Source organism: Centroberyx gerrardi, chromosome 10 (genome assembly GCF_048128805.1).
Source record: "Centroberyx gerrardi isolate f3 chromosome 10, fCenGer3.hap1.cur.20231027, whole genome shotgun sequence".
Lineage (NCBI taxonomy): Eukaryota > Metazoa > Chordata > Actinopteri > Beryciformes > Berycidae > Centroberyx > Centroberyx gerrardi.
In genome coordinates this window covers 18,916,983-18,941,423 of record NC_136006.1, presented here as the reverse complement: position 1 = coordinate 18,941,423, position 24,441 = coordinate 18,916,983, and the positions used below count along the sequence as shown (strand labels likewise).

Below are 24,441 nucleotides of genomic sequence, written 5' to 3'. Positions count from 1 at the left end.
CATTTATTGGTGATAAATAATAGATGGTCTGGCCTGACTTCCTCAGCATTTATTGCTTTTAATAGACCAAGACCAGTAGATGTTGGCCAACATGGAGAACAGCCTAAGAGTCTTAGAAGTCACAGATTTGATTTGATTTGAACAGATCCACTTTCAATGAGATCAAACTGGAACTTACAGTATATGAAATAATAAATATATTCTAGAATTTACATACATCAGAACCTTAACACATATACTGCCGAAATCAGTGTTTCCTCTGTGATGGTTTTGCAGCCATGATGATTGGGGATCATTTTTTATTTTGGTCCCACCTCCATCCCTATTCTGGTTATAGTGCTGGTTGAAGCGATAAAACTATTATGATTTGGATCATTTATCTTGATCCATAATTTCTAAACTATACCACTTAACTAGGCCTCTACTTTATAGAGCTTTTTGGAGGTAAAGTGAGCTAAATTCTAAGACTTATAAGTTAATTTTAAATTCAACCATTGAGCACTAGTTGTGGCAGTTTTCTTGAAGCTGCTGTAATACATTGATACAGCATTTATTTTCTCTCTCTCTCTCTAGAATTGTGAAACCGGGACTAGAGGTTGAATAATGTGATGCTAGTGAGTCGTGACTAATTGCTGTGAGTGTGTTTGTGTGTGTTTGTGTGTGTTTGTCACATACCAAAATTCTCTTCCGATCCTTTTCTGACAGGAATTTCACAGGAGGATATTTCTGGGAAAAACTGGAGCAGAGAAGATAAATTGGCGGTAGTAGTAAGTAACAGTAGTAAGAGGTAATGGTAGTGGGTAGTACGTTTGAGCAGCACAATTCTTTATACAATACCAGTAAATTCAATCACCTGCCAAAACAAATAATAGCCTGCTGTCTCTAATAAAGTCCTGTTTTGCTGAGGTAAATAAAGGCCCCAGCCATTACTGGACATTTTACGGTAACTCAGCCTTACAAAATACACAAGATAACAGAAAACATCTTTGTCTTCTGATTTTTTAACATTATAACTCACAAGCATGCACACATACAAGCAGGCACATGCACGTGCGCGTACACACACATTTACAGTATATGCACGCACACACACACACACGCACACACACACAGACAGTTTGGAATGCTGTGGGCTCAGATAATACACAATGCTTGAAAGGCTTAATACATATTTACACACTATCTGCCTGGCAGAACAAGAGGCGTGCTGTCTTTGTTTTGTTGGTATACTTGTGCTTTTCAGGTGACAGGGAAGGGGAAGCAGCTCTTATAGAGGTGCTCCTCCTGAGCACCTAATGATCATACAATTTGTATGAATTTAAAGAGAATATCAGTCAATTTTGTTTTGCCTTCGGACATGCCAATCATTATTTGAATTAACCATTCTCAACCAAAACGAGGAACCAAAGAATCAAGTATCAAATCTGTTACATAGTAGTGATATTAGCGATTAATATTTATATTCAAATGAACCTTTATTATAGTGGAGCTTTTGGTTAGAGGGCGGTACTAACTTTTCTCTCCTTTCTCTGACTATAAGAGGCAGCAATCAATGTTAAATAATATAAACCAAGATGTCAGTGCATGAGAATGGCATATTTCCAAGTTACACTTAAGTGGTATTACTTTTTAATAATTTTGTGTGTGTGTGTGTGTGTACATTTCTGTACAAATGCTGCATACATACCTGAGCTCCAGATCACGAATCTTCTCTCTAAGGGGAGCCACGGCCTAAAAGAGAGATGAGAGTAGAGATTGACAAGGAGGTAAAGCCAGTGCTTCAGTGAACTGAGCCTGCTGTGTCTCTTAGTGGCTCTCTTAAATTGACATGTTGGAGTAACACGGTAATTGTATTATATTTTTCACTATAATGAATTATGGACATCAAGAACGCCAGGCTGTAGCTGCTGCTGCCAACACATTCACCCCTAGAAATGTACATATGATGCCAACAAGGAATACCATAATATAATTTAATCCATATCACAATTATGGATTACAGTTCGGAGTCAGGGCTGGTGGGAGGAGTGGTTATACTTGTGCTTCCAGATGAAGAATGGAAAGAAAAGCTTCAGAGACCTCATGTTATCACTGTAGCCAGTGATGACACGTTTTTCGCTTCTTTGGATTTGTATCGAGGATCAAGACATCATGCAGGTAAAGCTACACAAATGTAGAAAATCTACTATTCTCTGTAGCTTCCCCTAATTTACTGGGCCTAAATAAATTCACAGGTGCATTTGTAGAGCACATTTCCTCTCATTACCATGACTTTGACTCAGCATTGTAGTTTGCACTTCAAAACAATTCGAAGACACCACAACATTCATTACGAGTCCACTCAGAAAATGTGAGGGAGGAAATGTCATCAGCAGTGAAGGCAAAAACAAATGAGGTTTCACAAAGCTGCCGCTTTGAACTGTAAGGTTAACCAGATAGCAAAATGACTTCATTTTAATGCGCAACTGCACCATTTGATAAGCAAATATTTAGATTCAATAACAGGGCGATAATGATCTGTTATGTAGCTGACTTTTCAATTGTTTGTTTGTGTGTGTGTGTGTGTGTGTGTGTGTGTGTGTGTGTGTGTGTGTGTTTACTGTTTGATACGTAAATTCCATTACTCACAAAAAAATGGCACATATCAAATTCCATTCACACATGTTGGATGTACTGAAAGAGAACTTGATGTGAAAATTGACTTGCCACAATGCAAACTAAACACTATGTGTTTGAAAATGTATGTGTGGGATAAGCGATAATGCGATAAGGCGAATGTCTGTCACTCACTGACTGAGTGACTGAGTGACTGACTGAGTGATGAAGTTACACCATTGGTCGGCTGTGGCACGTGGCACATCATAGGATCACAGAGCCAGAAATTTAAGTTTCGTTTTCTCCGCCATCTTGTTTCTCCGCTGAGATCGGGAACCCGTTTCTCCCACTCAGTAAGCAGGCTGACCAATATCATGCATGTAAGCTGAAGCTAACTGAAGCTAAAGTAGAATCTATACAGTTATATCATATCGCCTTTATTTCGATGCATATGCACGAGCTCAGTCCACCTGACAGCCCTCTGTTCTGTCGGCGGAGAGAGAGACACAGACAAGCATGGAGGTTTCGGCGCGCCGAGGGCTTACTGCCGACGCTTCCCAGAGTTTCCCGGGGGCACGGTTCCGGCCAGTGCCGATAGCTGGGCTCAGATTTGTTCCCAGTGATCCGGCCGAGATTTCGGTGGGGGTCCCGACGCCGATGCGTCACCGGGTGTCCGGCGAACGGCGTTTTCGGCACTGATGGGTACCAGAGCGACTGGCGCTTGGATCGGGAAGATCAATGCGGGCCGTGGGCGCGGTGGAGAGGACAGCGGCGGAGAGAGGAGACGGGACGCGCTGGAACGGAGATCAGTATGGATGTATGGACTATTATTCTGTATTAACAGTCTATAACGGAGTTAGTTACACCATTGGTCGGCCGTGGCACGTGGCACACCCATACACGGTCCATACTAGGTTTTGACCTAGTCTTGTTTTTAATGCTGCCGCCGCGCAGCATGCATTTGTCTTTGGAGATTGGGCTTTGGCTATATGTGTTATGTTCTTGTTTTTCGAGTCTGGTCCGTATACCTTTTGAATATTCGGTTTTCATATCTAGGCATGTTTATGTTGCATGTTTAATCTTCTCTCTGTAAAGCACTGCGCCTGGGAAAGTGCGTATTCGTTTATACATATTTTATGAAAAAGTCTTTACAGATTAAACGTGCATCTTCCGGTTAACAAAAACAAATTTAGGCTGAGTTTTATTTGCTCATTGCCGACCTAGAAAGGAAAAACGAATATCCAAAAGGTATACGGCTGTGACACATTGTTTACTAGCTGTTGCCATGGTGTTCAGCACCACGGACAGCGTACAAGCAGTCCGCATTGAAAAGCCGCGCCGGTATATTTTATCAATGTTGTTGTTAGTTAAGCGTCTATATGCGCACTCATAACGTCATTCCTGCCAGTTAAGTCGCGCTCTCTCAGCACCCCCTGTTCAGAATACGTTCCCACGGCTCTGCCTTGGATGATTGGCTCCTGACTGGGATTTTTTATTAAAAGAGGACCGATTCTAGTTGAAGCCTTAAAAACAAAATTTCACCCTTGAATATTCTTACACTGTTATATATCATCAATCTGTGATGATCAATGCATTCCAGGAGTTATTTTGTGATTAAGTGTTGAAATTTACTTCTTTGTTGGATCCACTTTCCCTTAACCTGCCTTGTCAAATTTCCTACATTTCCCAGAATGCTGTCATGGAACCCTTCAAGAACCACTCAGTGGACTGCTGTTGATTATGCTTTATTTACGTGCACGGGAGAAGACCATTGCCGTGGCAATCATATGAATCTCTCTCACCGGACACTAGATACTGATCAGTATTTATACTTGCTCGGGGGTGGAGGTTATAGAGGAAGTAGAATCTTACAGACAACCAGCCTGCAGTGACACCTACAGGTCTGGCGGCGCACAGCATATATATATACACAATTCTTCCACATTGCCTTTTGACATCTTGACTTGTTGCATTCAGCTGTTTATTTTACGTGTAAGAGGAGAGAGCAACACCGATAGCGATAGTAACAGCAAGTTTTTTCCAGTCGAAAAAGTGAGAGTTGGGCCTCTTATTCAAACCACAACCTGTCTTGTGGCTGCGATGCATTCTGGTCTATTGAGGCTACCGTCGGTGGAGAAACTGGTATCTCTTTCCCTTTCTCTCCAACTATGAGGGACTGATAGCGAAACCTGACATTTACTGTTGATGTTTTAGATCATTAAAAATTCTAGAAATACCTCGACATGATGTAACATCGTCTATGTTTGGCCAATTATCCAAGGAGTACGAAAAACACACCACCAACCAACAAAATGGACCCAGGAATGCGAGGTACATCGCTCCATGGCTGTTTTCTAACAGTGTTTAAGTGTTTGAGGGTGGATTCTTCCTTTAACTACATTGGGTTTTAAAGAGTAATTCTACACCTTGTCTGGGATTTGTCCGGGTTGGTGAGAAGAGGAGCAGGGTGGAGTGTTCGTGGGCGGCTGGGCCGGTATTTTTTATTTTTTTTAACCAAATTACATATCTTGACTGTACTTGAACATGGCTGTATCTCCAACTGAACAGCGGCTGCTCATTTTAACCACTGGAGGGCAAACTGAGCCAGGTGTAGTGAAATAAATATGGCAAATCTGGGCTCAAATGTATGTTTACAACACAAAAAAAGTGTTTTAGTGTGGAGTTGCTCTTGAACGTTCAATTGTTTTTTCAGTATTTGTGTGTGTGTCTGGATGTATGTGTATGTGAATGGTTGAGTGTGAGGACCAAAAAGTGGACTGCCCATTTTTTAAAGGCATTTCTGCCGATCCTCACAAGAGAAATGTCACAGATAGCCGTTAAGGTTAAGTTAGGTTCAGGCATGGACTAAAGTTGTTAAGGAATCAATGTAAATAAATTGAATGACCTCACATGTATATCATTACAAGGAGTAATAGTGGTTGATAACACACAACTGATACGATTCATAACAGATTTACAAAGCAATGTAAAAAGAAGAAACCAGACTTGAGCACAACTCACTTCATCAATTCTCTGCTCAATCTTCATCTCTCCGTGTTCCTGTATCGATCTGCGACAGAGGATGAGAGAAAAAGAGATGGGGAGAGACAGAAAGTAAGTCCAGATGGTTGCATTAATAACTTACCCCCCTCCTAAGTGTGATTGGAGATAATTACTCTTGCCTCACCATGGATCCATGCAGCAAGGCAACCATAATCAATTAAGCCCAGAGTCAATAGCTCCCCACATGAAGCACAGGTGCACGAGATTAAGAACACAAAAATCAAATACTAATAATGCAAGTCTATGAAAGCAAGTCTTGATAAGTGACTTAAAGGAAGGACACTGACTTTGCTAGCCTTATTTCCTCGGGCAGGTCATTCCACAGTGTAGGGGCTCTAATGGCAGGAGGGATCTGCCCCAAATTCTGCTTTCTGGTTCATAAAGGGTTAAAGCCAGACCTAGCTGTGCTTTGAAAGTGATCAGTAAGATCTTAAAATCAATTCTAAATGGAGGAGAGGAGAGCAAGGATCGGAGTATTATGGTCACTACATTTGGCACCTGTTAAAACTCTGGCTGCGTTTTGTATGAGCTGCAGGCATGAGAGGGACTGAGGCAGGAACAGCACTTTGGAGAGAAGTGCTGCCAAGGCCAAAGTTTGTACTGAGAACAAAATGATGTAGTTGATTGTGGAAACGGTGAAGCAGAAGAGGCAAGAGGCTGGTTTGAATCAAAAGGCTTTGTGTGAAAACAAATTCCACTCACTGAGATCCTTACATTCCACCAGTGGCATAATTTTCCGCTAACAAGCATTTTAAGTAGTTCTCAGCCAACCATGCAAGAACTGAGAATAAGGTAACAGAGAAAATAATTACTGTACCTCATGTTTGTATATGTTCCCCAGACAGCTGGAAGAGAGAAAGGGAAAAGTGGTCAAAAAAATTGGCAGAATATAATTCATGCACAATTACACATAACACTTTTCAATACTGCACTCGATTCACCTGCCCATCTCTTTTTGAATTAAGGCTTAACATTTCCAAACTTCAAACCCTGGCGACCAGAAAGTGATTACATGACGTCACACACATTTCAGGAACTTGACATTGTAAAAATAGACAGTGGGATGGAAACAGATTCAAAGGGTGATACAAAATACATTGAAATCACGTCTCTGCTGGTTTTCATAGGCTGTGAGTTGTCATTTACCTGTGATTTCCTTGCATTCCTTTAGTCTCACTGAATTTTAGCATAGTAATTAATGAAGTAACGGTTAATACTGATAGTATGAATGAATGAATGAGTATTTTATTTTCGTGTCATGCCACTTTGTGGCCCATCCCATATGGGATTATAAGACACATCAATAGTCAAACAAAAACAATACATGGGTAGTGATCGGACCGATGAGAAACCCTGTGCGGCATAGGTGGAGAGACGGGGTCAGATGGTTTATCGCTCGTCTCTCCAACCAGCCACCCAGCAGCCCCCCATCCCCCGGGCACATCCCCACATGTATAAAATTTACATCATCCTGACTTCCAGTTGGTGTTGTACCCTAGTGGGGGTTTTCAGTAGGTAGATGAAGCCACACCACCGTACATATACATACATATTGCACATAAATATACATAGGCCTACATGCTGCACATACATATACATACAAACATACACATAGGCACAGAAAACCAGGCCCTTTTATTTGTGTATTGCCTTCCTCCTCATCGACCAAGCCTTTTCTAAAAATGTGGCAAATGCAAAAGTTTCATATTGAAAGAGCTGTTCCAGTTTTTCGGAGTCTTCCAACCACACAATCCCTCATCGAAACCTCTAGCATCATTTGCAAACAGACTAGCAAAATCTTTTTCCCCATTTAGCAAGTACCTGAGAGGTCTCTCTTACTAAGTTTCCCCCCTCTCCCCATATTTCCATTTGTTGTCCTAATTTGTTAATTTCATTCCAGAAATGCTGAGGACTTGACGTTTGGATATTCAAGTCATTTGGTGAAAATTCCTGTATTTTTTCATATCACAGAAAAAAAAATATTGCAATGTCAGTTTTTTCCAATATCGTGCAGCCCTATCCAAATGTAACACCTGTCCCCTTTGATATCTACGTTTACAGAAGCGGTATCTTTTATTAAACGCATGTTGACATTTTCTGAAATTACTTAAAAGTTGCTGCCCTTCTTCTCAATTTCCTTACATTGTAAAAACAATCGTTCTGAGCTATGCATAGAATGCCAAAGATCCTGCAGCTCCTTGTTCCAATATGGTTTACTTTGCTTATAAACTCTAGTAATAATAGTATTAAAAATGAATAACTATCAATCTCACCAACAGAGTTAATAGAATTGACTTTTTTCATTTTCATAGTTCATAATACATTGTATATTGATCTACAACAGTGATTCTCAACCTTTTTCATATAAAGGACCCCTAATTTAGCACATATTTGGGCCATGGACCCCATTTAATGAGATTTTGTCTCTTGTACCCAAATCTGAGAATATTTTTATTGTTAGATATGATTTTGTCCAGAATTCCATGACTATCTGTATTGTAGGTAGAGAGATAACAGTGAAACGATGATCAAAACAGTCATTCTTCCACATTCTTTAATTGTGTTAATTAAATAATGGTGAAGTTTAACAATTCATCAATTTGCTGGGGACCCCCTGGAACCCCCTCAAGGACCCCTGGGGGTCCACGGACCACACGTTGAGAACCACTGATCTACAACACTATTGAATGATTCGAAAAGTCATTAAAGAATTAAAGAATTCCAATTAAAACATGCGTGTGATATTTATTGATTAGAAATTAATTGACATTGAGTGCAGGGTATAATTAATACACATTCATAATTTCTGAATAAAAAAAGTACTGTTCGAGAGCGGCCAGCATGTGTAATATTACTGAGGGTTTTGCTAAACCGGTAGGCGAATGACCAAAACAGAAAGAAGGTAATGCAATTACAAACATCACACGTTGTGAGACACAAAACTGAATCACAGATGGCGGATGATATTTTTCAAGAAGAGAAATGCTGCGGACCCCGTGTCACCTCTGCTGCAAAACAGTGATGTCACTGAAGACAGAGAGGTCAGAGGTCAGTAGGGATGGGAATTGATAAGATTTTATTGATACCAATGCCATTATCGATTCTGCTTGCTTATCTCGGTTCTTTATTGATTCCCTTATTGATTCCCGATCAATTTTCTGTGTGGAAAAAAAAGTAGGCCTACACAGGTTTTCAGCGTCAATGCAGCTGTTTTATTATCTCGAGTCTGAACACAGTGTAGAATGTCTGCCTAATAACATTTGAACATGTTAAAATAAATTACAATGCTCCTTTTCTTAAAATTATATAACTTGGAAAATAAATAAGATCTTTAGATGGTTACCCTAAGATGTTTCAACATATTGCTGGTGTTTCCACCCTAGGCTGCGTTCACACCGCGTTTTTTCCCCAACCACCAGCGCCCTTTTCTCATTAAAAGTAATGGGAAGCGGCCGCAAGGCGCACAAAAGGCGGCCGCTCCCGAAAAGCGCTGCAGCGGCGTTTTTTTCGTCAGAGCGGAGCGCTTTCAAAAGTTGAGAAATGTTCAGTTTTTCAGAAAAGCGCCGGGTGACGTGAACCACTTTTTCCCAGCCGACCAATCGTGATGACAGAGACGCTGGCCGTTTCCCATAGCAACAACAAATATGGAGAAAGGGACAGTGCCGGTGGAGAAATTGGACGTTGTAATAAGTGAATTTCCGTTACCGCAACAGCGACCATAAAGGCAGTATGGATTATACTGGACATGTATTGGAAATATCTGGTAAGCCTTTGCTTGTTGCACAACACTGTTCTGTCTGCTAGAAGTGAACCAGCTGGTTAGTGAGCTAGCAGCTGCTCAGCTAACGTCAGGTGACGTTGCCGTGATCCGCTTCTTATTTCTCCTCACAAAAAGCGCTCCAGGCAGCGTTTTTTCCACATCAAAAAACGCGATGTGTGAACACGGAAATTATAATTTTACAGACGTTACAAGTAGCACTCTGTCATCTTTCTTCGTGAAATGAAGCCACGCTTTGGACCGTTTCTTCCTCTCGGCCATGACTCCTTCTTGTTGCAAGTTTCCAGCAGCGTAGACGCAGAGTTTGACGTCATGACACATGAGTTTTTGCAATGCGCATGCGCAACTGTCAGAAAAACATGCCGGCATCGATAAAAGGAATTGATAACCTCGGAGGCATACGATTCCGATGGATCAGACAATTTGGAACCGGTTCTCAACTGGAACCGGTTCTCGATTCCCATCCCTAGAGGTCAGAGGAGGAGCCAGGAGCAGGAGATAAAGGGATACAAACTAAAGGGACAGGAAGGAGAATTTGGCCTATTTCTTTCAGATAAGGGCTCTGATTGCTTTTCTGTTATTCTTGTCCTTGCCACTTTGCACTGTTTATCTTTCTAAAAGCACTTCATGTTATTTGTTATTTTTCCTGTTTGGTTCTCATATTTAAGGAAGTATAAAACAAAGTATCTACTGCGCCACAGGTGGGAAACGTTAGTATGGAACCCTGCCACCACTTTCCAATTTCAAACTACACACACACGCATACAGAAGCAGTGCTAATGAGGGGTGGGGATGGGGGTGTATGTGTGTGTGTTGGGGGGGGGGGGGGGGGGGGGGGTACACAGAGAGGAGAGGTGATGCTGTCATGAGATAGATGCATCAGGGCAAGGAGTCCCGTATCGCATCTTGTCAGCGGTCTCAGAATTCCCAGCAACGCCCCGGAACACTCCCACATCCACACATCCACCACCACCTTCCAACCTCACACCACACACACACACACACACACAGTCGTCTATGAGGAATTAAGTCGCAAGGAAAGGAGTTGGGTGAACGAAAGAGAGTAAAGAAGCATATGTGGGCCAAGAGGAGAGGCAGAATGATAAATGTGTGTCCTAGTTGAGAGCGCTACTGTGCGCCCATGGCTTTTACACACATGGACTCATACAGCAACTGACCTTGACTGCAGTTACCTCGTCTTTCTGTGCCGACGACCCCTTGGACCCATTGCTAAAACAATAAACCTAAACCCTCAGTTTATCCCCACTGCCCCCCTCTCACTCCACCATCCTTCAAGCTACAACCTTCTCAGTCCTTCAGGATGGCTGTTAACTTCCAGCCTCCCTCGGTCACCTGCCAGCTTCCATCCTCTTGCCACACATTAACAGATGCCTTGTTCGAAGTATATGAATCAAACCTCGGAGCAACTACCCAGTTACTCTGGTTCTTTTGGAGAGGGTGACTCGCTTGTCAAACTCGTGCTCGCCGATCAACCAATAGGCAATACAGCCTTCATCAGGGATGGTGACTGGAAAGTGGAGCAATGTAGGTTTCACCGTAGGCAATCAGGAACAAAAATACCAGCACTAAAATACTGCTGATCAGCAATATTCCAAGTCTCATGTAATTTAAAATCATATTTCATCATAATGATCAATGCTTCCCGACAGCACAATGAGGAAGCTGTTGAAAAACAGGCTTTACCGCAATAAGGAGGCTACTCAAGGAAGCTACTCAGGAAAAAATCAACTCCCTTGGCATATTGTGCATTCAGCGTAAGACTCGCAGAAGCAGACTATCCTCATTACTGCCAACTGCTCCACCAGTCATCCAGTGGATCCTGTTTCTTAAGTGGGCCATTGGCTATGTGTTTGGCCTACTTGGATTGGCTATGAAACTAGGCCAGAACTAGATCTAACCTTCCCAGCCATGATCATTACAGCTGACCATTTCTACCTCAGCGGGAGGCCATGGGGACCTGAGGCTGTCCACTGTACTGGGCTACAACCAGTGAGTGTGGGGAAAAGATGAGAAAAACTGAGAGAGGGCGTGAGTGGGAGAGAGTTAAATTCCACATTGTAGTCAGATCTCAAGTCTTTGGACACCCAAGAGTTTAATTCAAGTCCAAAAAAATTTGAGCACAAACCTGAGCTCAGTATCAAGTGACCTTTTGAGTAAGTGACCCTTTCTTATGACCTCGTAATTGTTAATCGGCTATGCATTATTGTTAGATGTATGTAGGGCTGAAACGATTCCTCGAGAAACTCGAGTAACTCGATTACTAAAAATCATCGATGCAAATTCTTTGCATCGAAGCTTCGTTTAATCCATATAACTATATACACGCTCAGTGTTTCGCACGGATGATTATTACTGTTGCACAACGCGCTGGAGAAAGAGAGAGAAAATAGCGAGGGGCGAAGAGAAGAGACAGGCCAGAGAAAACGACAGAAAGTGTCCAAAGTTTCGGATCCAGTGTTGCCAACTTGGCGACTTTGTCGCTAGACTTAGCGACTTTTCAGACCCCCCTGGCGACTTTATTTCTCAAAAGCGACTAGCGACAAATCTGCCGACTTTTTCTGACCATGGGAAGCAATGTTAATGTGTTGAATCCCAAAGCATTTGGCAATAAATTGGTTCGGCTGATGCCGGTTTTCTCTACTTGCTTGTCTAATCCAGAGAGGTCTGACGGTCACAGCGCTTCCCACACACAGCGTAGCTCCCTCCCTCCACTGAGAGCAGGGACTGTAGGATAGGGTCCACTTGTAATTGCTACCGGCGTACGCCGAAACTGGCCCGGGTGGGCGGAGTCAGCACTTAATATTAAAACGGGATGAGATGAAGGCTAGTAAAGAATGCACGTTAATTATGGCTATATGTAATGGCTAGTTAAGAACGTAAATCAATATGGTGGCTAGTTATGATGTCCCTAAGTTAGCTAAGTTTTGCTGAAGAAAATAACCACAGAAAATAAAATGCTGCAGTCAATTTGTGAAAGCCTGAGCTTCATTCATGTTATTATTATGATAGTCACACACACATACACACACACACACACACACACACACACACCCCACACACACACACACACCTACTCCCCTCACAGTGATGCATAAAATACCCCAGAAAGCAAAATATCAGGTGGTGTAAGTAGCAATTGGAGCCTAAAATGCACCAGTCCAATACAGCAGGTATATTCAGTTTAGTTTGATTGCAGTGAGTAGGGTCAGCAGGTGTAGGGCAACCCTTCACATAGTAAATAAATGTACATTAGCCAGTCTTATGAACTTGTATGATATTTAGGCCTAGTAATAAATATCAATAATAATTATTATTTCACCTCGTTTTCAGTAAATCACAGTGTCGTATGGACAGCTTCGTGCGGACAGCTTTTCTCTTTTGTATATTTACTATTGCTCTTTAATAAAGCAAAAGTATTTCTTATCCGATTACTCGATTAATCGATGGAATAATCGGTAGAATACTCGATTACTAAAATAATCGATAGCTGCAGCCCTAGATGTATGCCATGCCTTATGAGGTCATATCTAATTATTATGGGTCAAATTGCTATGGATAATCACTATGGCCCCTTTGGCTAAAAAAAAAAATCTATAAATACGAAAAATACAATTAAAATTCCATTAGATAACACAGAGCAAAACAATATTTACCATGATCTCAGATTACACTGGCTATTGTGCAACAAGCAACAATAACAAGCAACAAGGAAAATTAAGTGAGCAAACCAAACAAAAAAAGAAAGAAAGAAAGAAAGAAAGAAAGAAACAGACAGACATTTACAGTACACCTTGATGTACTTCCTCTTTAGAAACTGATTTGAATAGCAAGAAGAGGCTTCAAGGCCAAAAGATTTGCACGTAATCAAGAGTGACAAACACTGGAAGATCAGCACAACAGCCAGCAGCCAATCCTGTTGAGTCACACAAAGCTAAATGAGGGTGAGTCAGAGGAGAGGACATCAAGGATCATATCAAGCAAGATAGCAGTGATCAAAGTTTTCACAAATGACACTTGGCGGTCCATCAAGAGCATGTGTAAATGCATGATGGCTTTCTCAAGGCATACAGCAGAAAGTTTAGAAACAAATATGTTTGACAAGATAGGCATAAATATGTGCATATTAGTAAAGTGCCCATGATGTTTAGATTGTTGATAATGCTACTCTCTTGAGTATCTAATAAAAGCATTTTGCATTCCAAGCTTTTAACATGTAAGAATAGTAAAGCAACAATAGATGCATTGCATTCATGGTTGGATTTTTAAGTTCTGACTTTCATATATTCTGCCATTGTGAAACCACCTCAAATTTAAAAGTTGAAAATCCATCCACGTTTCGCATTGAAATGTACAGATTTTGATAAGACTCCATGGTTTGTAGAGACTTGCAGTGTCACTTTGTTGTTTGGAGGTTTCAATATGTTATTGTGTCTTTGGCTGTTTCTGTAGCATGCAGAGAACTGCTTGTCCTGTTCAACATATCCAACTAAGTAAAAATGCGTACATGAGTTGGTGAACGTAAGCATTAGCCTATATCCTATTTACAATAGCTTGGATAAACTCACCTCAGAAACCGAAACCTCAATATACTGGTACAGTTGGATTTTCTGTCTGTTTTCATAGTAGCATTCTGAATTACTTTATAGGGATGTTTGAGATCAGAATTTGAGGATGCACATAAATAACTAATTCCAAATGAGCTTAACCAGGATATGACTGATACTGATTTTGAGGGGAATCAGCTCATGTTAATTTTAAATCAGACTGGGTTGTACGCTTAAATGAGGGCCACTGTGCATTGAGTGTGGTTAGCAGTTTCATTTATTTATACTGTCGCATTGGAGTGTAAAGTGTTCCAGCCTGCATGTTTGAAAGTATATAACTCTGATCATCATTAGCCAGAGGTTTCAAAGATTCCCAGTTGCCTGAGATGGATAGTTGCATGATGAGATAGATTTAACTCTCTGACTGAAAAACAATGTGAGACTGAGTTCATGTGTTAACTGAACATTTGCCTTCATCTCTCTCTGCAAAGATTTGCAAAAATATTATCATACAAATTTCTGAAGCAGAATATGTAATCATAACCCCACAAACCATCCTGGAATCTAACAGTCATGTTTTTTTTTACCTCTAGTAAAATCTAGCCTTTTGCTATTCATGAGAACTGCCAACTGTGATAATACACCATACTTTTTCATAGATAACACACGACAAGTGCGTATGGGTCATCAGGCTTTACCTCGTCCACAAACCATCCTGGAATCTAACAGTCATGTTTTTTTTTACCTCTAATCCGTTAAACAGACAGTTTTTCCTGATGACAAATCAGGGGACAATAACCTAATAGCTAGGCCTAATTTATAGCTATGCAGTTAAGTTGAATTTTTATATAGGGCCTATCAACTGAACCATCCCAGGGCACAGAAACTGGGGCAGCATGGTGGCACACCAGTAGGGAGACGTTGATTTTATTTAAGAGATTATAAAACCACTTTCAGTGTGTAATGTGTGTAGAAACGTGAATAGTTAACATGGAGACAGCAATGTTGTGGCTAATCTAGCTAAGCAGCCTTCCAAATCTTACAAGGCACTTTGTGGAGGCTTGGCCACTACAAGGTAGGCAGGCGAGCCCACTGAAGACCACTGACGTAAGACAAAACTAGGGTGTCATGATTAAATAAACCAAAATAGTGACAGGAATCGTGACAGCTACATGAGTGAGTTGCATTGTGTCATCGGTAACTAAAGAAGTGTACTTACAGGCAATGTAGGCGATCAAAGCGAGGGCAAATAGGAGCTTCATCATTCTTCTGTTTAATCCTGATATCACCCAGATGACCCGCTTCATCATCTGCTCAATGCAACATAGAACCAGGAAACCAGCGAGCCACAGGTTCAGGTCCAACTACAACATTTTTGAATCAGAACTGCCCCTGTCCTCAGTCGCCTCCAGGGTCTATTAAGGTAGTCTATTAAGTTGGCTGTCAATAGCTTGACACCTTTCATTAACATAAAAACGTAGCTAGACAAGACAGGCAAGCTAGCTGCTGCTGCTACGTCAACACTAAGCAGGAGCAGTCATACGTGGCTAGCGATACACACAGGTAGCAACAGGATCAGGTGGCAGGCTATGGAGTGCTAACGTTAGCAACTGGCTAAAAACTCACTACTTGTCAGTGCCATTTGTTCACCGACGAAGCTAGTTACTAGAGTTGCAACCCAAGGTCGTTTCTTACGTAGTCCGATAACTTAAATGTCCATTTAGAAACCGCGGTACTGAAAACTAAAAGTACTATAAAGCCAAACTAGTTAGCAATCGGCGCCACATTAGCAATTATCTGGCTAGCTAGGTACCTACCGAACTGACAGTGTATTTTTCTGCCTTTCATAATTGCCGCTAATAAAACACACGAGTTCCTCTCGCAATTGCATCAAGGTAAGTATCGGGAAAACAAAGCGGTTGCTCATTTTAACGGATAAATGCACACATGTTGGAGTTTGTTCCTGTCTGTTGGGCCGAGGCACTACAAGATGAGCGATTACTCCTAGCTCGATTAAGCAGTCTGCTGCTGCTGCGACGATTAACGGAGTAAACGAGAGCAAGACTTGTGACGTTTGATTGACAGGGACCGTGATGAGCTTTTGATAAAAGCTTTACTTTATTTGTGTGATTTTAACATGTCGTTATCTGTTTCGATTCGTATATTTTATTCAAACGAGCGTGTATAAGCGTTTATTAAGGCGTAGCTGACCAGTGCCGGGTGCATTCACCTTGGACACAATGGCTCATTCATAAAGCCTCACAAATTTGGGTAACTTTCCACAGCTCAGTGGACCAAACCTTGTTACATACCTAGCTGACTTTCTCGAAATTTCTGCCATTCACTTCAATTCGAATTTTTTTTTTTTTTGGTGCCATAAACATTGTCTGTGCTTTTTGCTTGCATTTGGTAGTTGGAGATCATGTTTCCTTATGTTGCAGATATGGTCTATTTTCACATAGACCTAATTTATTAACAAACTGAGGGACCTCAAGACTTAGAAGGAATGCAAAATAATGAGATTGCCTTTCCCTTTCTAGTTGAAATAATGATGTTTATTTAGGCTATTTGTAAATGAAGGTAGTGCAGGTAATTTGTTTCACTATATATACTCATATAGCCTACCTATTATTACTGATATACATTTAAATACATTGTTGTGTATTTAAGAAAGAAAACTAGTGTTTCTGTCAATAGACCTTCATCAGTAGGCCATTTCTGCTGTTTTTTGTTTTTGTTTGTTTCTTTGTTTGGGTTTTTGTTTTGTTTTTGTTTTGTCTGTTTTTTTTTTTTTTACATCTTTCAGACAGAACAAAAGGGCTCCAAGCTCAGTTGGCTCATTTCATTAAACATCACACACACATTACAGTGTTTCCTCTACCTAGAATGACACTGTATAGTGAGGTAAATCTTAACCTTTTTGACTCAGTAAGGTATTACATTACATTAGGTAGCAAGATTATTAGTGTGACCTCATGAAGTAGTAATTAACACCCTTGTGTGAACCCTTGTGTGTAGCTGTCAGAATTTTTTTCTGGTTTTTATTTATTTATTTTGATCAAAAAATGCAATCTGATAACATTATTTGGTGAATTGTTAGCAAGTTCCACACCACTGTAATTGATAGATTTGTTAGATAGATATAAATGTTTTAGATTAGGTTTTCCAAATAGGTTTAGTTTTAGATTACATTTTCATCTAACACAAGAGAGTTGTTTTATTACAGATAACCAGCTGACTGTTCAGTAGTGAGATGTTTGAACTTCAATTCCAAGTTTTAACCATTAGAGCTTTTAATCATGAATTTCTACAGGAATCATTAAGTGCAACTTATAGCCCCACTACACCGCAGCCATCGAGTATTCAGTGTGGCCATCAGGCACAGGCCACACATCTGTACACAACACAACACATGATATAAAACAACTGAACACCATGACATTTGAATTTACCTTGTAGAGACTAATTCTCCCCAAACTGTTCTGTAAATCGTTTTCAAGGCAGCTTAGTTCATATTGACCCGCTTATATTTGAGCTGAAGGGAAGGCATTGCAAATCAATAGTCATTATAGCATGAAACCTTTCCTTGTCCAAAATAAGGACTATACTGCGTGTTAAATTGTTAGAAAATGATCTGATGGTGAAAAATGGGAAAATACTTCTAGAGCCACAGAATCGTGGATTTCTCAATGTGGGACTGAGTTTATTTCCAAGGGCGTATAACAGAATTAATTACACTTATTGTGGGCATAAATCCCTAGACTTCACAATGATCTTACAATATTGAGTCTGATAGGGGCAATTCCTACAGGTGTTTCAATTCCAACTTAAACAGGAGAAACTAATTCACACCAATCATGATGTTGTAGAGCGTTGGTGTTTACAAGCTGCGGGCTGAATCTTTCCTCTGTTGTCACACTATACATTTTACTACACCTTTCAACCAATGATCAGAAGTTCACTGGACGATGTTGTGACATGTCTTCAACGCCTTACATCTACACTTATACTGGTGGAGATTACTATTTGAACAAAGACAACTGGTGCTCCCCAGTTTATTTGGAGTATTTCCAGACTGCCGTGGAATCTTTAAATTACTGTTGACTCTTCAAATGAAAGACCAACAGACCCACTGAGAATTGTGTTTTTAGTTTAATGGAAAAGCCTGCCAAGCCAAGGTAATGATGAGCTCTTTCATGTCCACTGAGCTCTGCAGTTTTGTGCTTCACCCAGCTGTATACAGGAATCAGCAAATTGCTAAGGAGAGCGATCTGTATACAAATCCTCCTCCTCTTCAGTGTCTGCCCCTTCCTATTTGTCTGATTCCTGCTCCATTAGGAAAGATGTGCGCTGGGGGTGAGATGCAAAGAAAGGTACTTTGGGAAAATCTAGATATATTTTGAGAGATGGAGATATACAGTACATGAACCAAAAGTGTATCTAATGAGTCCTACAGAATTGTAAATGCATGAATTCTACAAGGCTTTTTCCAGAGGGGTGGGGCAACAGGCGAGGGGAGTGGAGTAGCCCAGATTTGGGCTGGAGTGGCCAGAGTTGGAGTAGCCAAAATGTGGGGTGGAGTAGCCAAGATGTCCAGCCTTTCAACACTCCCCATATAAACATGATTTAAGCCTTGTACATACAGTATCTCCTGGAGATAAAGAAACTGTCATCTGTTCAATCATTTTGATATGCTGCTGCCAAGACTTATGATTGATGGTTGATTCTGCTGCCAATCAAACGTGTCTGCGCTCCTATTGGCTAGTTTTACTGCCTCCGCCTCTATTTTTTTCTCCTGTGTGTGTTCGTTATTCTCTCTCGGGCAGTTTAACTGAGCGGAGCGCGTGCCTTTGTCCTGCTCAGCTAGTCAGAGCCCTGAAGCCCCGCCCCGCTGTGATGTGACGGTGTTTATATCAAACAGCCCCCGCTGCACTCAGACACAGAGCTGAGCAGTTCGCTGTTCGCTTGTTTAGTTTATTAATATTGAACATGTCGCGTGTCCAAATTGCACCAAATCCGACACTGCACGTCCTTGGGTCCCCAGCAATACACCCGCCAAGTGTGAAGTCGACCGGACGAACGGTTCTCAAGATATGCGAAGGACACACACACACACACACACACACACACTCACTCACTCACAGACAGAGATTCCTCGAATTAGTAGATTGAATAGCAACCTGCCGTCCCTAGCCAGCTGCCGCCTGAGGCAAATGCCTACTGTATATTGCCTATGCCACTGACTACCATCGATGGTAAGCATTAGCTTAGAGCCCTAATGAAGAACTCATCAATATCAAATAGCCCACTCTCTCCATGACTGGAATGATAAGGCCCATGTCAGACAACATTGAGAAAAATCTATAATTTCAAACATTTTCTAACATATACATTATGTACCAAATACATAAGCCTATAACATACACTTCTTTTCATATCATACATCAATCTTCAACCCAATGTTAAAATCTATTTTTTTTCTTAAGCATACTGAGATAAGAAACATTTTTCCCCAAGTTTCATCATAATCACCAGATGATATTATAGACATGGAGGTCAAAGTCACATGAGCTTGCTCTTTGAGATTGTTCAAATAGTTCAAACATATTAGATAACGTGTCTCGGAGACACAATGTCTTTTGTCTGCAAGCCTCACTAATATCATGTAACACTGTAACACTGCCAAAAGGTGATGCAATAACAGTCAGTCAGCCTGCGAGTCAACAACAAAAAGAAACTTTGTTGCAGTCTGTTCGACGAAGAGGTGTTCACCCAACTTGTGACCAGGTCTACTGTCGAGAAGCTTATATGAGAATTTAGTCTTTACATCTTTGGTGTATCTATGCTGAGTTTTACAAAAGCTAAATACCAACTAAATGAAAAATTTCCCAATTAACAGGATAAAAGGAAATAAATGAATAAAATAGAGCAGAAAATTCTGTTGTGGCATGCACATTATGAGCATGCTTTTTAGTGTTTCTGATCCTGATGTGATACCCAGTGTGTTCATAGTGATGCTAAACAAATGTGAGTGTAAAGAGGCACACTTGTATTTGATGTACTGTTCAGATAGGCGCAGGCACAGGAACGCATGCACACTCACACTCACACATTCACCTCACATTCACTATCCTGAAAGTTGGTATACTTAATTGGAGTGGTGGAGAAGAGGCAAGTGGACCAGTACCGGGAAATCAATCTGGATCAGTAATTTCATGTTATTGTTTGTGCCTCTTCAGTCGCTTTCATTTTTACTGAAAGGATATCAATAAAATCAGAGCAGTTCAGTCTGTAGTAAACATTCAGTACTTTCTGCCATAGCCAGAAGTAGGACAGAAGAGTTTGTCCCACCGCCAGTATGTCCCACCAATCTACAGCTCCACAGCAATCATGAATTTAAAAATATGGAAATGCCGCCTTTGATAGTATCCAGGATGATTTTATAATATACTTTTTCATGTTTAGAATTTTAGTGCTGCAATAATACAAAGTTAAATTGAACTGAAAAGTTCGGACAAACACTGCATCAGTCCACAAACTCAGTCCTCCATTGGTGTCAAAAGCCATAGCATTAGTTGTAAAGTTTAAATGAAACCTTTGATTAAATCTTTAATTTTTGTTAAGGCATATTATTAAATAGGGATTTTCTCCTTTTGATGTAGCATGTCCTTGTGGTCAAAAATAAACAATGGAAATGTCAACCTATATGTCATTTTAGAATGTAAGAGACACTTTTTAATCGTTTTTAATATTGTTTATATTGCTTATGTACAGTATATTGCCTATATCCTTTCTGCACTAGAAATTGCCATTATTTATTCCGCCTCCACAAAATTGGTGCGCTACCTCCTCCCACATCCTTTGCACTAGAAACTCCATTCAAGTTGCATCTTGTAGCATATGTTACGTAGATTTATGCTTGCATTCAACGTTTTGATCCGACTTTTACTTTTTGCACTATTTACATTTAATTGCAAATTAAAACCACATACACAATCATTGATGGAATGTTCAGAGACCTGTGGAGCAGGTGGGGCCATTCTCACTGACCAGAGTCGTTAGCAGATACACATGTAGCTACACAAAAGGAGACGGCCATGCACACACACACTGCAGCCATAGCTATAGCCACACAAACACACACCAACCATCCAGACACACACATTCACACCGCAGCTACCCGCACACACACACACACACACAGCTACTGGTACGTAGTACCACTACATGTACCAGTATGTGCCAGTACCAATACATGTATAGTCGGTTGCACACATGCTACACATCGGTACACATCCACCCGCACACACATACACAGCTAGAATCGCCCTAGCAACCACCTAGTATACCCTAGCAACCGCCTAGAAACACCCTAGCAACCACCTAGTATACCCTAGCAACCACCTAGTACACCCTAGCAACCACCTAGAAACACCCCAGCAACCACCTAGAACTGCATCTTAGCTGGTACTGTACAGCTAGCCCACGCATTTTCTCCAGGAAATGTATTCTATTTTTATTTGTATTATTCTTATTACCTTATTATCTTCCATGTACTTTGTTCTGCTACTGTACTGTACATTGCTGCTGTGACACCCAAATTTCCCCTAGGGGATCAATAAAGTGCATCTTATCTTATCTTAAATTACATGATTCATATGTACATGTGTGAACTGTTTATACTCTATACATTATTGTGTCCAAAAGGTTGTGTTCAAGAGCACTATATAGTAATAGAATATTATAGAATAGAATTACAGAAAATTGCAGACCCTCCACCAATTTCTCACCCCACCACTTTTGAAATCAAACTGACGCCCTCGGGCATACTTGGCTCATATCACTGTGTAAGGTTTATGAATCAGATTAAACTAGTTCCACAGCAATCAAGTATTTAGAACACCACTCAATAGGATATTTAATCTAGATACCCATACTATAATGCAGTACCAAATCATGCACAGGATGCATTGCACTTGCGTGTGTTTTAAACTCTTCTTTTGACCTAAAGTAAAGTAAAGGGATTTTCTGCACTCTCTGGTGGCATGATTTTGCTGATATCACAGCTATCTTCTATCTGTAATGTAGTCATAAACTACAGTAACAATATTACTTTTCCCATCTTGTATTTCTTTCATTTTAAGGAGGTAGTATTTCACTGATCAGCTGACACAGTTGGTCAATAAAACTCTAATCACCACATTCACAAACAGGACTTAGTGATGAGGTCCTCATTACTGATAATCAATATGCCATTCTACTGATTGAATCTCCCTGCACCCAGCATTCCAATATGACGCTTTTTGGCAAAGACTACTAATTATCCATCATCATCATCATCATCATTATCATCATTATCATGGCCACCATCACTGCTATCTTCATTATAATCATCTCCTTCTCTGTCATTGCCCTGAGCTTTTCCTCCTATACCGAAATCTAAAGACACCCATAGGATACACAACACCAGCATTATCATCATCAAGAACGCTGATGGCATCATTCTCGATTCATTTCTACATCTTGCACTCCTTTTTCAGTTTGCTCCGTTCTCTATGCAACTCTGGAATTGCTATAATTAGATATACAGCAAAGACCTCGAAAAAACAAACAAAGGCCATTCTCTGCAGCGGGGCTGTAAATAGGATTTGACAGTCTCATTTAATGCAGAGTGAATAGAAGGATAGAGTAATATAAATATGCATTCATCTCAGTCAAGATCATTTTGTTGTGATTTAACTCACCAAAGGAGTGTACTGAAAAATTCAAAAACTGAAAAAGCATTGGTAGTGAAATGCAAGTCAGTTCATATAGAGATGTGAGTAACATCCTGGCGTAGTGTGTGCTTCCTCTGCGGAGCTGTAATTGACCTTATGTGTGTAGACTACCTGCACTTTCCCTCTGGATGCACTCTCAGTGAAATCAAATCTCATCAAAAGTGCTTTTCACACAAACTACTGATTGAAAAATAAATAAAAGATGAAAGGGTTGCTTTTTGAGAATGAAAAACACATATGGTCTTAAATTTTTTGCTTTTAATAGATGACACCCACCTACTGTCTGTACAAACCCGCTAAAATAGGCAAAAGGTAATAAATCAAGAGTGAAAAAATCAATCTCATCTCCTCACCAAAACCAAAGTGACTGCATATTTGGCTTTATCTTGTGGTGTATTGAACAGAATACATTATTGGTTGTGTTAACTAATTATTTGATGACGTCATGGTCATGTGCTGTATCATGCTCTCAGAGAAGTCAAGTAAAAAGAGACTAAAACGGTGTCTGCTGACTTCGTTTATTTGTGTTAGTGAAAGTAATAAAACACAACAGTGGCGACGAGGATAATCAAAACAAAAAGGAACGTCACAGTCTGCAGCAACTTTAACCTGACAAATTGCATGGAGACGGAATCTCTGTAGACGGAAAACGTCGAAGTTACCGCGGATCTGAAGGGAGATTCAAGCGGAGCTTTTGCTGCATGAGGACGGGCGTCTTAAAGGGACATACCGCTAATTCGTAAGTGAAGAGTCTACCGTGGAAAGTGGGTGAACTCCAAAGATGGCTGGTTACATAGGGAAAACAGACACTTTTGACAGTACAACAGATGATTGGAATATATACTGTGAAAGGCTGGAGCAGTATTTTGAGGCCAATGATATTACGGATGAAAAGTTTGTGCCAGTGCTGCTGAGCTCTATGGGAGGAAAAGCCTATAGCTTATTAAGGAGTCTGACTGCCCCAATTAAGCCAGCTGAGTTGGATTATGCAACTCTGGTAAAGACAATGAGAGACCACTTGACACCTAAACCACTGGTGATTGCAGAACGTTTTAGATTTTATAAACGCAACCAGCATGAGGGAGAGTCCATTGGAGCATATGTAGCAGACTTGATGAGACTGTCTGAACACTGCGAGTTTGGACAGGGACTGAATGATGCTTTGAGAGACCGTCTGGTTTGCGGACTACTGAATGAAGGGATTCAGAAGAAATTGCTAACAGAGGAGAGACTTGAGTTTAAACGAGCTTTCGATATCACCGTTTCCATGGAAACAGCCGCAAGGGACGCTGTAGAGCTACAGTCAGGGGTGAAAACAACTGTAAATGTGAACAAAATGACAGCTGTACACAAACAGAAAGGAAAAGGTCAGAATGAACTCTGTTACCGATGTGGAAGAGGTTCACATACACCATCTGAGTGCAGATTCAGGAATGAAAAGTGCAATAAATGCAACAAAGTGGGACACATTCAGCGAGCATGTCGTTCTGGCAAATTCAAAGTCTACACAACAGAGAAAAAAGTCATACAGAGACACTAAGAAAGGAAATGTGCATGCAGTCACAGACAAATCAGATGAAGACAGTGACACTGGAATTGCTAACTTGGAGATCTACAATGTAAGAGATGAGTCAACTGAACCCATCTGGCTCAAGCCACATGT

The 24,441-nt window shown here is 40.7% G+C and overlaps 1 protein-coding gene across 1 annotated transcript in view; it reads right to left on the bottom strand.

The window, feature by feature from the left end:
• Positions 1–15,992, bottom strand: part of uxs1 (UDP-glucuronate decarboxylase 1) — a 56,184-nt gene extending 40,192 nt beyond the window's left edge. Inside the window, exons 1-6 of the mRNA XM_078286240.1 lie at positions 15,819–15,992; positions 15,221–15,311; positions 6,476–6,503; positions 5,617–5,665; positions 1,688–1,731; positions 676–736 (exon numbers count right to left, since the gene is read on the bottom strand). Of these exons, the coding sequence (XP_078142366.1) occupies positions 676–736; positions 1,688–1,731; positions 5,617–5,665; positions 6,476–6,503; positions 15,221–15,311 (273 nt within the window). The 5' untranslated portion in view covers positions 15,819–15,992. The remainder of the gene's footprint in view (positions 1–675; positions 737–1,687; positions 1,732–5,616; positions 5,666–6,475; positions 6,504–15,220; positions 15,312–15,818) is intronic.
• Between the last annotated feature and the right edge of the window lie 8,449 nt (positions 15,993–24,441).